Source organism: Notolepis coatsorum (assembly GCF_963971535.1).
Source record: "Notolepis coatsorum genome assembly, chromosome: 9".
Lineage (NCBI taxonomy): Eukaryota > Metazoa > Chordata > Actinopteri > Aulopiformes > Paralepididae > Notolepis > Notolepis coatsorum.
This window is the reverse complement of record NC_140173.1, coordinates 31,942,130-31,956,099: the sequence shown is the minus strand read 5'-3', so window position 1 is coordinate 31,956,099 and position 13,970 is coordinate 31,942,130. Positions and strand designations below refer to the sequence as shown.

Here is a 13,970-nt window from a genome sequence, read left to right as displayed (position 1 = left end):
GACTGGGTCTGATCTTTCAGCCATTATCCTGGTCACAGGAGAGCTGAGCTTGCTAAGCAGTTCTGTGTTTCTAGGTGGAATCTTTAGGCTGCTAGTTTGGAAACGGCCGCCTCATAGGTGTATCTCTTCAGCTCAGCCACACTTTCTTTCGTTATTAACCCTTTCACTACCACACAACAAAGGGTTAACCCGGGGCAGAGGCACACATGGATACGAGACACACACAAGAGATAGGAGTACAGTCACATACCTGGAAGATGCACACGCACACATAGGTGAGGCATGTACACATGCTTACGTGATACACGTACCCACATACATATATTTGAGACACACATGCTATCATGCACAACGGCGTGTGTCTGGGACGCTTTCTCTCACATGCAATATGGAGAAGGGTGGCATCCCGATAGAGGATGCAGCACATACCTGCTCGCAGGTAGATCGGTCTACATGCAAAGTATATATATCGGGGATGTATACGCACAATGTATAGTATTTTTCTTTTTTCGTAAGTATTTTTTTATTTTCCATGTCAGTTGTTAACACTTTAAGTGCCGAAAACGTGTTTAGGCGTCCTTCCCCGCCATGCTCAAGTTGCAGAGGACGCCGTAACTCGTCTTTGATATCAATATTTCAAAAATCTGTGATCGGATTCATATTTCCCATCCGCTGGCCTGAGACCCACCAAAAAGCCCCACTGAACCCTCTAGCGGTTCAAGAGCGCCATCTGGTGGCCGATCGGCGCAATCGTCAAAGAGGAAGTTACTTGGACGATGTGCTATTCACCCATATTACTTCCGGGCACTCTGTATAGGTTCCGGCACTCTAGCTCATCACAATACATAGCGATCCGTTGCCAATAACTCGATAAACAACATGATTTGGACGTATATACTATTATACAAGCTGGAAATGGACCCGATATTTCTACATCCCATAATAGGAAAATGTCTGTTCCACGCTCATCGCCCAACGGCGCGAGGAAGATACGGTAAGATTCAGCGTTATTTTTCAATGTCTCCTATACTAACTTATCTGATGAACATATGACCCACACTAGATGAATGGTATAATGTTGCCCACGGAATTATAAACGCCCCCTCACCCATCCGGTCAACATCAGATGACGTGTAGTAACTTCTAGAACCATGTCTAGTTGGAATTTTTTATATCGCGCCGATTGCCATCAAACTGTATTTCATCATCAATATAATGCATTTGGGGCTATAGATCACGTTCTGGAGAAAGCTGCAGAAAGAGATGAAAACATACTTATACATTAGACCATACTTTAGTATGAATATGTGAATGAAAAAGTTTAACGTTGCTTCACCCTGAACAATACATATAGGACATTGAATGGGCCCTAATAATGGCAATTTAGCAATAGAATTTAAAAAGTTATAGCCCTGCAAAGAAGGGGATCTTCTCCATAGACAAATAGAGCTGGCAACCTATGGTATATCATGAATTTAGCCTTAGGCAATCAAAGTGTTAATGTATTTGTATGAGTCTTTTACATGTTTTGTATGTTCTTACAAAAAAGAAAAAGGCAAATCTTGGAAGTTGCATATGGTGATGTGAAAAGAGATGTTTTGAATATTGGAGAGATTTGTCCAAAAAATATATAAAAAAAAAAAGGTTAACCCTTTCACGGCGACAATACAGAAGGTTAACCCTTTCACTACCACACAACAAAGGGTTAACCCTTTCACGGTGACAATACAGAAGGTTAACCCTTTCACTACCACACAACAAAGGGTTAACCCGTTCACGGTGACAATACAGAAGGTTAACCCTTTCACTACCACACAACAAAGGGTTAACCCTTTCACGGCGACAATACAGAAGGTTAACCCTTTCACTACCACACAACAAAGGGTTAACCCTTTCACGGCGACAATACAGAAGGTTAACCCTTTCACTACAGAAGGTTAAGCTAGCTTGGGAGGGGGAACATATTAAGAATACACTCATATTATTGGTTGGAATTGTGATGCTGCACACATGCTGATGTAAGCGCTCAAATATTTAGTTTTACTGATGAAAAGTGATTGGATTTTGATATAGATTACAAAATATATATATATTGTCAGATATTGATAAATATCTGAAACTAGCTATCGGGGGTGAAATGGAGGCCTTGCGAGGAATGTTTGTGTAGCTCTCTCTCTCTCTGCCTGTAACTATTAGTAACCACTTTCAAAAGAAAATGCCTAATTTCTGTCCAGTTGTAGAGTAGGTAAAACACTGGAAAAGCAAGATATTACTGTTCCACTGTGACTTGCTTACAAGATCCAGTAATAAGACACCAAATGATTATTGTTACAAAGGATCAGATTAAATCGAATATATATATTTATTGATTGATATATATTGCATAGTATTTGTATATCGTTTGATATCCCTTGTATATTCCTTGTACATATACACGGAATATCCCTTTAGCCTAGTACAGACCATAATATTTCATTCTCCTATTGGACAGCGGTCCACAGGCGCCAGGGCCATGCCTCCAGAGTCAGGTTCAAGGCCACCGTCAAGACATGTCTGTACATGCCCGGCCTTGCCCAGGGATACGAGACAGAAATTAGGTTGGCACTAGATTGTTCGCCGTGCATATAAATATGGCGCAGGTGAATACAGAAGTAGAGTTACCCAATAAGTTGAAGCCTCACCCACGATACTCCGTGCGGTGAAGTATGGCCTGTTTGGCCCCAAATAGAGCATTGAGACCGCGTGCGAATTAATAACTGAATTGTCAGAGTTTGGCGCTATACCGTCGAGTGCGACATATTTCTATTAAGTCAGTAATAGTCTATTTGTGTATAGTGTATCGTGCGGCTAAAGTTCTACAGTGACCAGCATCACCAACGCTTCCTCGTACCAGCTAGAGTGCTTATCCAGGCTGGGCTGCTTTCATGGCGCTTTCACCCGAGGAGACCTAGACGAGAACCGTGTGGACATGTACACTGGATTAATCTACCCGAAGACTACATAGCCCTTTGCGGCTGGATTATATTTGTTTTGGTCCTGTGATTTATGGAGCGGAGAATCGCCGACGCCTACACGTGTGGGATTTACCCTGTGAGGAGCCACGTCGAGTCTGCGCCTCAGAGAGCCTGAGGCCGGCTAGCTTTCTTCACTGTGGAGCTACAGTCTACGGAGAACAGCTGTATTCGTCTGTGGATCAAGAGACTATTGCACCGTCTCCTGTACTTGGAGTCTCCTTAGTCATCGTTGACCAGACTCTCTACTACCGACAGATCCTCTACCCCTGCTGGCTTACAACCGGGGGGACCCTTCCAGTATCTCCCGCTATATATTACTAGTGTACCATAGATATAATTCCCTAAGATTCAGGTTGTATAATTACCTCCTGCGTAACCAGAGAATGGACATTCATTATTGATTTGCCTACGCACATTCCTTTGCCTTATAAGCGCATCCAAAGTAAAATAGAGAAGTATATTATGTACCTTTTGCTGCAATAAATACTTAATTACCACTTTGTGTGGAACCGATTCATTGTGGGAAGTGTTCATCATATTTATATATCATGTACTGTATGGCCAGTAATTAAAGTACATAAAGCGGTAGTGGTTTAATGATACCATACTTATCAATACAGTCAGGGAATTGTACCCCTCAGTTACAATTGGTCCTTCGAGCCGGAGGGTAACTAGTGTAATATTAATATAGTGGTATTAATATTGACATGGCCTATGATGAACACTCCACAAAACGGTTCTCCTAAAGTAGATCGCCCGCAGCGTAGACGGCAGACACCTCAGTACTTGGAGGATTACGTTGCCAATATACTACCTAGCTTTCTACAGACGGTAAACGCGGAAAAAGTAGATAGTAAAATTATGTCCGACCCTATCGACCAGGCTACCCCGCCAATAGAGGCCCTAGTGGGTTCTAACGTAACTGACCAAGCTCACGGTGGAGACCAGGAGGGACCTGACATGACTTTACCCCCCGCCAAGACCGAAGAAGTAGTCCCCGGAGAGCTCCAGGATAAAGACAGCCCTCCAGGGATGGAACTCTACCCGCTACAAGAAGAGGAGAGCACCCCGGAGATGGATCTCCAGGACTCGCCACAGGAGAACAGATCTCCAACGAGTACTGCCAGGAGCGGATCACCTCAACCAGCGTCTTCCCCCAGCGAGGCGGACAAGATGCTGGCACAGGCATTCCTCGCCAGCCTAGCAGCCTCAACAGAGCGCGATCGACTCCAAGCACAGACGCTTAGTGAGCGCGAACATTCTTCCATGGAAAGAGAACGCCTTCAGGCGCAGCAACGGAGCGACGAAGATCGTATACGTCTAGAGATTAGACGCCTTCAGACGGAAGAGAATATGGTAAGGGACCGGGCCGAAGCCCAGCGCGCCGCCGCCGAAGCCCAACGCGCCGCTGCCGGTGCCCAAAGAGAAGCAGAGCGCGACCTCGCTCTCACCAAGCGCGAAGCCGAGCGCGACCGATTACAAGCGCAGATAATGGAGCAGCTGATCACCAGGGCAACACCCCCTCCCTCCGCACGGGGTTCCAGGGCCTCGTCAAGACAAGGGTCAAGGGCACCCTCCCCTACCCGATCAAGCGACCCTGAGCCCGACCACCAGAGAGAGCCTATACCCCCCTCCGAACCCCTTCCCCGACCGGTCCAAGTGAGACCCAGCTACAAGGAAGAAACGGTCTACACCGCGGAGAGGCTAAATAGACGACTACAGGATCTAGAGGACCTGCCAGAGGAAGAAGAAGAGGGAGAGGAGGAGAGTCAAGCCCGACAGCAGCACAGTACTCCACAGGACCAGGAGGTCCAGTACAGCCCAGGCTCTACCCCCGCGGCTCTGCGCTACAGACCCCCGACTCAATTCACGGGTGAGCTTGACGCACGACCAGCCCCGAGGAACAGCACCTGGATACGCGGGCCATGGTACCCAGCAGGTACCAGCCCACCAAGAGGCGTAAGAGGAGACTCGCCTAGGAGGCCTCTCTTCCAACGCTCACCGATGTGCCAGCCATCCATGGCATCATACATTGGCACACCGACGTTTCCGGACTTCACCCACGAGAACAGAGCACAGTACACGGAGCTACGAATGTGCTTAGAGACAATGATGTCCGATGTAGCTGATGAACCGTACAAGTATGCTATCCTACTGAAGCACCTCAAGGTGCCCCGAGCGCACAATATAGCGCTGGCCTATGCCACCTCTACTACCCCATACACAGCGGCTCTAGCAGCACTCGACCAAAGATATGGACGCATATGGGACTACGTAATACAAGAGATAAGGCATATTGACCGCCTACCCCCAGCCACAGACAATCGCTCACTAGATGACCTGTCTATCAAGGTACAATCCCTGGTAGGGATGCTGGGGGCGCAAAGAGAAAAGGGTATGCACGAACTGTACGCAAACTCTAATGTCGAGAGGATTTTAGAGAAGCTTCCGCCCGCCCGACAAGAGCGCTTCAGGCGGCAAAGAGACCACCGTGATCCTAACGGTCCCGAGCCATCCCTCCTAGACCTAGCCGACATCCTGGCGAGAGAAGTCAACAGCCTACGGTTGGATACGTTCATGCGGAGCACCCCAAGCTCCAGAGAGGGACCTAGGAGAGCAAACGATGGCCGAAGATTGGTGACCGTCATGCACCAATCAGAATCAGTACCGAGCAGCAAGAACCACAGTACCCCCTCGATGAAAGAGAAGTGGAAGATGGTGTGCCCGTACTGCGAAAAGGAACACTGGTTGTCACAATGTGACACATTCAAGAAGATGACCGCCGACGAGGTGAGTCAATGGATAAAGTCCAACCGACGCTGTTACCGATGTGCGCGCAGTCACATGGCAGCCGATTGCCGCTTAAAGAAGAGGTGTAATCGGTGTGACGGAGCCCACCTAGATGTCCTACACGACAGTAACAGAAGAAAGCCTGCACCCTCAAGCAGCACAAAGGCAAGTGTTATGTACATTGACCCCGCCAGCAGCGGGGGCGCCCGGGTGCTCTTAAAGGTGGTCCGCGTAACACTGAGTTACCAAGATAAGGTCATGGACACTTACGCCGTCCTTGACGACGGGTCAGAGAAGACCCTTCTCCTCGCGTCCGCTGCGGCCCAGCTGGGGCTGCGGGGGAGCGAAAACCAGATGACGATTCGGACAATAAGAAGAGATCTAAAGACGATAAAGGGCGAGAATGTCTCCTTCACTATCGCAGCAAGCGGGCAGCCAGAGAGACGGTATAGGATTACTAATGCTTTCACCAGCCAAGAAATAGGCCTGTCGCAGTACACCTACCCCATCGCCAAGCTGATGGATAAATATGTGCACCTGCGTCAACTACCTATACCGCTCATAGACGGTGCCACCCCGACCCTGCTGATAGGCTCCGACCATGCAGACCTCATCGTCCCGATAGACCGGGTCCACACAGGGCCCAGAGGCTGTCCTGCAGCAGTCGAGACCCGCCTAGGATGGACATTACAAGGCCCCCTCGCTAAGTCTCTTAACCGAACAGCAGCCACTAACTGCCTCCACTCCAGAGTGACAGAAGAAGACACCACCCTCCTACAGCATGTCGAGAGGCTATGGACACTAGAGACAATGCCCTTTAAGAACGAAAAGAAAGACATTCGTTCCAAGGAAGACATTTACGCTATAGCCCTCCTCGAGCACGGGACAAAGAGAGTCAACGTCAACGGAGTGATGAGATACGCAACTCCACTCCTGAGGCGAGAGGGTATGCCTACCTTCCACGCCCCAAAAGAAGCGACGGAGCGGTATCTATTGAACACAGAGCGGCGCCTAGCCAGAGACCCCGCTCAAGAGACGGTGTACCGCGCTGAGATTAACAAGCTAATCACAGCGGGACACATAAAGAAAATTGACATTAAAGAGGCCGATCAGACGACCGAATCATGGTACGTGCCGCACCACAAAGTCCACCACAACGGCAAGGATCGTATTGTGTTCAACTGCAGCTACCAGATCGGATCACAAAATCTGAATAAAGAGCTCTTGCCCGGCCCAACACTCGGCCCCTCTCTACTAGGCGTGTTACTACGTTTCCGCCAAGACAAGGTGGCCATCAGCGGCGACATCAAAGGGATGTTCCTGCAGGTGAGACTAGTGGAGGAGGACAAGCCCCTGCTGCGGTTCCTATGGAGAGAGAGGATCGGGGATGAGCAACCAGCCATCTATCAATGGGAAGTCCTCCCTTTCGGAACCACATGCAGCCCATGCTGTGCTACGTTTGCACTGCAAAAGCACGTCGCAGAGGACCCAGCAGCTGATGAAGAGGTCCGACAAAGTGTAGGAAATAGTTTCTACGTGGACAACTGTCTGCAAAGCGTCTCGACGCCAGAAGAAGCCGAGGCCCTTCTACTCAAGCTCCGCGCCTCCCTGATCAAAGGCGGCTTTGATCTCAGGCATTGGGCCAGCAGCGACCCGCAAGTATTGCGCCGCCTCTCCCCCGAGGACAAGGCAGCAAGCAGCGAGACCTGGATGGTGACCATCCCAGGAGAAGCCCAAGAAATGACATTAGGACTAGTCTGGCGCTTCAAAACAGACTCGCTCCATTATAAACACACACCCCTGACCAAGGAGCAGGGAAGGTCGACTGCACTACCGACCACCAGACGGAGTGTATACAGAACACTCGCCAGACAATATGACCCGTTAGGATGTATTCTACCTTACACCACCAGGGCAAAGATGATTGTAAGAGCGTTATGGGACAAGGACCAGGGCTGGGACGACCCCATACCCGAACACCTTGCATCCACATGGAGAGAGTGGGAGACGGAACTCAGCTCACTCCCAGGTGTCAACATACGCCGCAGCTACTTCCCACCCACAGTGAGGCCGGAGACGTGCCAGATGGACCTGCACGTCTTCAGCGACGCCTCCGAAGTAGCCTACGGTTCGGTGGCCTACTTGCGTGCCCGAGAGGAGGGAGGAGAAATACATACTGCTTTCATCCTGGCTCGCTCAAGAATAGCCCCACGAAAGCAACAATCTATCCCGCGTCTAGAGCTCTGCGCAGCCCTAGCAGGAGCGCAACTCGCCACGTTAATCCAACGTGAACTCACCATTCCGGTGCAAAGAACAATCTTGTGGTCAGACTCCACGACAGTACTCACATGGATCCGGTCTGATTCGTGCAGATACAAGGTCTTCGTGGGAGTCAGAGTCACAGAGATTCAAGATTTAACAGAAGTAGCAAGCTGGAGGTATGTGGACACAAAACACAACCCAGCTGACGTCATCACCCGGGGAATGTCCCTGGATGACCTCACCCGTCACAACCTATACAGTGACGGGCCAGAGTTCCTCAAGCTCCCGGAAGAAGAGTGGCCTACACCCACCCCACGGGAAGTGAGTAAAGAGGAGGCCGAAAACAAGAAATCTATGTTCTGTGGATTGAACACACTTGTCTCCACAGACCCCGACATAGACGATTGCCTCACCCTAGAGAGTGCGCAGCTAAAGACATTCCTGTGGCACCACCCAGAGGTTCAGCTCACTACTGACATTACAGCAGCTGACTACGAAGAAGCAGAACTTCTTCTACTACAACGAGCCCAGAGAGACTCGTTCCCCGATGAGCTAGACTGTCTACAGGGAGCAAAGCCCGTCCCATCAGACAGCAGACTGCTCCACCTAGCCCCCGAGAGCGACGCCCATGGTCTCATCAGAGTGGGTGGTCGTCTGCGGAGAGCTCCAGACTTACCGGATGACGTCAAGTACCCGATAGTCTTAAACAGCCGACACAAGGTCACAGAGCTGATCATAAAGAAATACGACGAGGATGTGCATCACGCCGGGGCAGAGAGAGTCTTCGCGGAGATCAGACGTCGTTATTGGATACTGCAAGGGAGAGAAGCAGTGCGGCGCTTCCAGCGAACCTGTCTAGACTGTCGTAAGTGGCGAGCGCAGCCCAGTATACCCCGGATGGCTGACCTACCTCCCTGTCGCCTCCGACTCGGCGACGAGCCTTTTCACTCCACCGGTATGGACTGTTTCGGCCCGCTGTATATAAAGAAAGGAAGAGGAACCGAGAAGCGGTGGGGTATTGTATTCAAATGCATGACCACCCGAGCGATGCATATAGAACTCCTTCCAACCATGAGCACAGACTCATTCCTTATGGCCTTCCGAAGATTCACATTGCGGAAAGGCAAACCGTCTATATTATTGTCTGATCACGGGACAAACTTCAAAGGCGGAGAAAGAGAGCTGAGAGAGAGCTTCCAAGCTATGGGCCCAGAACTTAAGACCCACCTCGCTCCATCCCAGATTGACTTCCAGTTTAATCCCCCGAACGCACCTCACTTCGGTGGAACTTGGGAACGAGAAGTACGTTCAATAAAGACAGCCCTGTACGCCGTGCTTGGGGCCCAGACCGTGGCGGAAGAAGTCCTAATGACAGTCCTCACGGAGATCGAGGGAGTATTGAACTCAAAGCCCCTCGGTTACGTCTCAAGTGATGTAGCAGATGTCGACCCAGTCACCCCCAACACACTCTTGATGGTGCGGCTGGACCCTGCGCTACCACAGACAATGTACAGGCCTGAAGAAGCGAACGGCCGAAGAATGTGGAGGTACAGTCAAGTATTGGCTGACAAGTTTTGGAACAGCTTCCTACTCCACTATCTACCGTCTCTACAGACCCGCCAGAAATGGGTGAAAGAGAGAGACAATTTGACAGAAGGAACAGTCGTCATGATTATCGACCAGTCACTACCCCGAGCTATGTGGCCGGCTGGCCGCGTAAGCAAAGTGATCACCGGTGCCGACGGAAAGGTCCGAGCAGCCGAAGTGCTCGTCCAAGGACGGATCTACACCCGACCCGTGGCGAGGCTAATAGAACTGCCAAGGCTCCCCGATACTATCGATGACGACCATGACCCCATGACTTTGTGAACTGCCCGACCCCTCACAACAGACATTGAGTAGTGGACAGTGCGGTTAATCTGTCTCTGCTTAGCTAATTAGGTGGGACTAATTAGGAGGCGGCTGTTACAAAGGATCAGATTAAACCGAATATATATATTTATTGATTGATATATATTGCATAGTATTTGTATATCGTTTGATATCCCTTGTATATTCCTTGTACATATACACGGAATATCCCTTTAGCCTAGTACAGACCATAATATTTCATTCTCCTATTGGACAGCGGTCCACAGGCGCCAGGGCCATGCCTCCAGAGTCAGGTTCAAGGCCACCGTCAAGACATGTCTGTACATGCCCGGCCTTGCCCAGGGATACGAGACAGAAATGAGGTTGGCACTAGATTGTTCGCGTGCATATAAATATGGCGCAGGTGAATACAGAAGTAGAGTTACCCAATAAGTTGAAGCCTCACCCACGATACTCCGTGCGGTGAAGTATGGCCTGTTTGGCCCCAAATAGAGCATTGAGACCGCGTGCGAATTAATAACTGAATTGTCAGAGTTTGGCACTATACCGTCGAGTGCGACATATTTCTATTAAGTCAGTAATAGTCTATTTGTGTATAGTGTATCGTGCGGCTAAAGTTCTACAGTGACCAGCATCACCAACACTTCCTCGTACCAGCTAGAGTGCTTATCCAGGCTGGGCTGCTTTCATGGCGCTTTCACCCGAGGAGACCTAGACGAGAACCGTGTGGACATGTACACTGGATTAATCTACCCGACGACTACATAGCCCTTTGCGGCTGGATTATATTTGTTTTGGTCCTGTGATTTATGGAGCGGAGAATCGCCGACGCCTACACGTGTGGGATTTACCCTGTGAGGAGCCACGTCGAGTCTGCGCCTCAGAGAGCCTGAGGCCGGCTAGCTTTCTTCACTGTGGAGCTACAGTCTACGGAGAACAGCTGTATTCGTCTGTGGATCAAGAGACTATTGCACCGTCTCCTGTACTTGGAGTCTCCTTAGTCATTGTTGACCAGACTCTCTACTACCGACAGATCCTCTACCCCTGCTGGCTTACAACCGGGGGGACCCTTCCAGTATCTCCCGCTATATATTACTAGTGTACCATAGATATAATTCCCTAAGATTCAGGTTGTATAATTACCTCCTGCGTAACCAGAGAATGGACATTCATTATTGATTTGCCTACGCACATTCCTTTGCCTTATAACCGCATCCAAAGTAAAATAGAGAAGTATATTATGTACCTTTTGCTGCAATAAATACTTAATTACCACTTTGTGTGGAACCGATTCATTGTGGGAAGTGTTCATCATATTTATATATCATGTACTGTATGGCCAGTAATTAAAGTACATAAAGCGGTAGTGGTTTAATGATACCATACTTATCAATACAGTCAGGGAATTGTACCCCTCAGTTACAATTATGTTTTGTTGATATGTTTCTCATATAGACGATTTCACTGGAATTGTGTTGCTAGGTAACAGCTTGGACCCGTCTTTACTTCCGGTCAGTTATTGATATCAGCAAACACTGCAACAGCAAGTAAACTTGGGTCCATTCAGAATGTTTATGTTGGAAAGTTGAAATTGTCTATATATCAACACATTGTTTCTTTCATTGCCATATATGTACAAAACAATGGTTGCTGTGCTACAGGCAGCCATGTTGGAAGACGGAGAACCATGCAAGGCCTTTGTTGTGTCTTTATGCAGTGGTAATGACTAGGGGTGTAACAATGCATCGATTAATCTAAATGCATCGATTCTAATGTGACGATTCAACTGCATCGATTTGAATATGTTAGAATCGATTATAATCTAAATTAAGTAAGGGATAATGTATAGCTATGAGGTCATTGTCGCAAAATAATTGACCGACACAGAGTTTAAAATACCGAGCCGCCTCGGCGAGGTGTTTTAAACGTCAGTGAAGGTCAATTATTTTGCGACAATGATCGAGTATAGCTATACATTATCCCGCTTATTACATGGCTAACTTACTAACAATATACCTAATTCATTTTACATCGACTCGCAACGCAACACTGGTTCCGCTCGTCGCTCCGCCCCCTGTCATCGCCGGCAGCAGAACACCGGCAGTGTCTGATTGCACTGATGTCAGTGGGCTTGATTGCGAACAGCTGCGCACAGCGGTCATTATTGTCCCACAGCGGTCATTATTGTCTGATAACTGACCTCTGTCGCGCGCTATTGACCAATCACAAGCAAGCATTTCGGCGAATGTGAAAACGCCATGTAATAATATAAATGAAAACATAAAACATTTAAATTTTTTTTTTTTGTGTGTATTGTTTTTATTGACCTATAGTCCGTTCATGCTGAGTGAATCAGTTCCCCCAGCCACATTTGTGTATACATTTTTTTTGGGGGAATTAACTGATAGAAAATTAATCGAAAATTAATCGAATCGTGGTCAAATGAAGAGATTTCATGATGCATTGAATCGTTGCCTGAATAATCGTAATTAACTAAATTAATCGTTGTGAGGTCGCATCGTTACACCCCTAGTAATGACCAGAGCATAGGGTCCCAAGTCTCCCTTTGCTCTTCCTTCTGTACACGGTTGCAGCGGTACAAGGTTTCCGGTTCGATTCCTTGAGCAAGACACACTTCACCCCTAACTGCTCCTGATGAGCAGGTTGGCACCTTGCATGGTTGCCTCCGCCGTCGGTGTGTGAATGAATGGGTGCATGATGTTGTAAAGTGCTTTGGATAAAAGCTGTTCTATAAATGCAGTCCACTTACCATTATCACCCAGGAAACACGGTGTAGGTGTCTCGTATGCCTAATGTCCCTCCCTGCTCTCTGTAGCTGGTGACCTATGGCGCTACGCGAGCTGAGGCCCTGGCCAAGATGGAAGATGCCCTGGATAACTACGTTATCAGAGGTACACACACACACACACACCTACATAATGGTACCCCCTTCTCTCTCTCTGGTCTTGTCAGCCACCTCTCTGCCTGTCTCTGTGTATCTCTCTCTCTCTCTCTGTATCTCTCTGTGTATCTCTCTCTCTCTGTATCTCTCTCGCTGTCTCTCTCGCTCTCCTCTCGCTCTCTCTCCGTCTCTCTCTCTGTATCTCTCTCTGTATCTCTCTCTCTCTGTATCTATCTCTGTATCTCTCACCTATCAGTATCTCTCTCTGTATCTCTCTCTGTATCTCTCTCTGTATCTGTCTCTCTCTCTCGCTCTCCTCTCGCTCTTGCTCTCTCTGTCTCTCTATCTCTCTCTGTATCTCTCTCTCTCTGTATCTCTATCTCTCTGTATCTCTCTCTCTGTCTCTCTCGCTCTCCTCGCTCTCTCTCTGTCTCTCTCTCTGTATAAGATAAGATAAGATATTCCTTTATTGATCCCCTTGGGGAAATTCAGGCATCATAGCAGCATGGGGGAAGGGGGGGGGGGGGGGGTACAGGTAGTAAAAACAACACATGCAGTGTAAACAAATAGGTAAATATAATTTACTATCTAACTAGCTGAAAAATATATTCACAGTATTCACAGTGTCACATAAGGTGCAGTATGCCTAAGGTAGTGTTATAATTTACTATCTACTGAAATATACATTATTCACAGTATCACAGTATCCACTGAAATATACATTATTCACAGTATCACAGTATCCACATAGGGTGCAGTATGCCTAAGGTAGTGTAAATTGTCCTCCTTGGGTTCCTATTAGTCCTAGGTCAATGTCTGGCAGCAGTCGCTGCCCCCTGTTGTGGAGCCTGGAGGCTGCTGGTATGAAGGACTGTCCGAGGCGGTTAGTTGAGTGTCGGGGGGGGTATGAGTAGGGATGGGTACCGAATTCGGTACTTTTGAGGCACCGAACCGAAACACGTCGGTACTACCGAGTATCGAATCAAGTGAGAAACCGGGGGGGAAAAAAATTATTATTATTATTTTTCTTTTTACTTTTTCCCTTTTTCCCTTTTTTTTTTTTTCTTTTTTTTTCTTTCATGTCAACGTTCACACGCACAATATATGCTTACCTAGGATTTGACTTGATT

The 13,970-nt window shown here is 48.2% G+C and overlaps 1 protein-coding gene across 1 annotated transcript in view; it reads left to right on the top strand.

The window, feature by feature from the left end:
- Nucleotides 1-13,970, top strand: part of pcca (propionyl-CoA carboxylase subunit alpha) — a gene marked incomplete at its 5' end in the record, with an annotated part of 94,715 nt that overhangs the window by 58,692 nt on the left and 22,053 nt on the right. The window contains one exon of the mRNA XM_084321475.1: nt 12,775-12,850. Coding sequence (XP_084177601.1) covers nt 12,775-12,850 — 76 coding nt within the window. The remainder of the gene's footprint in view (nt 1-12,774; nt 12,851-13,970) is intronic.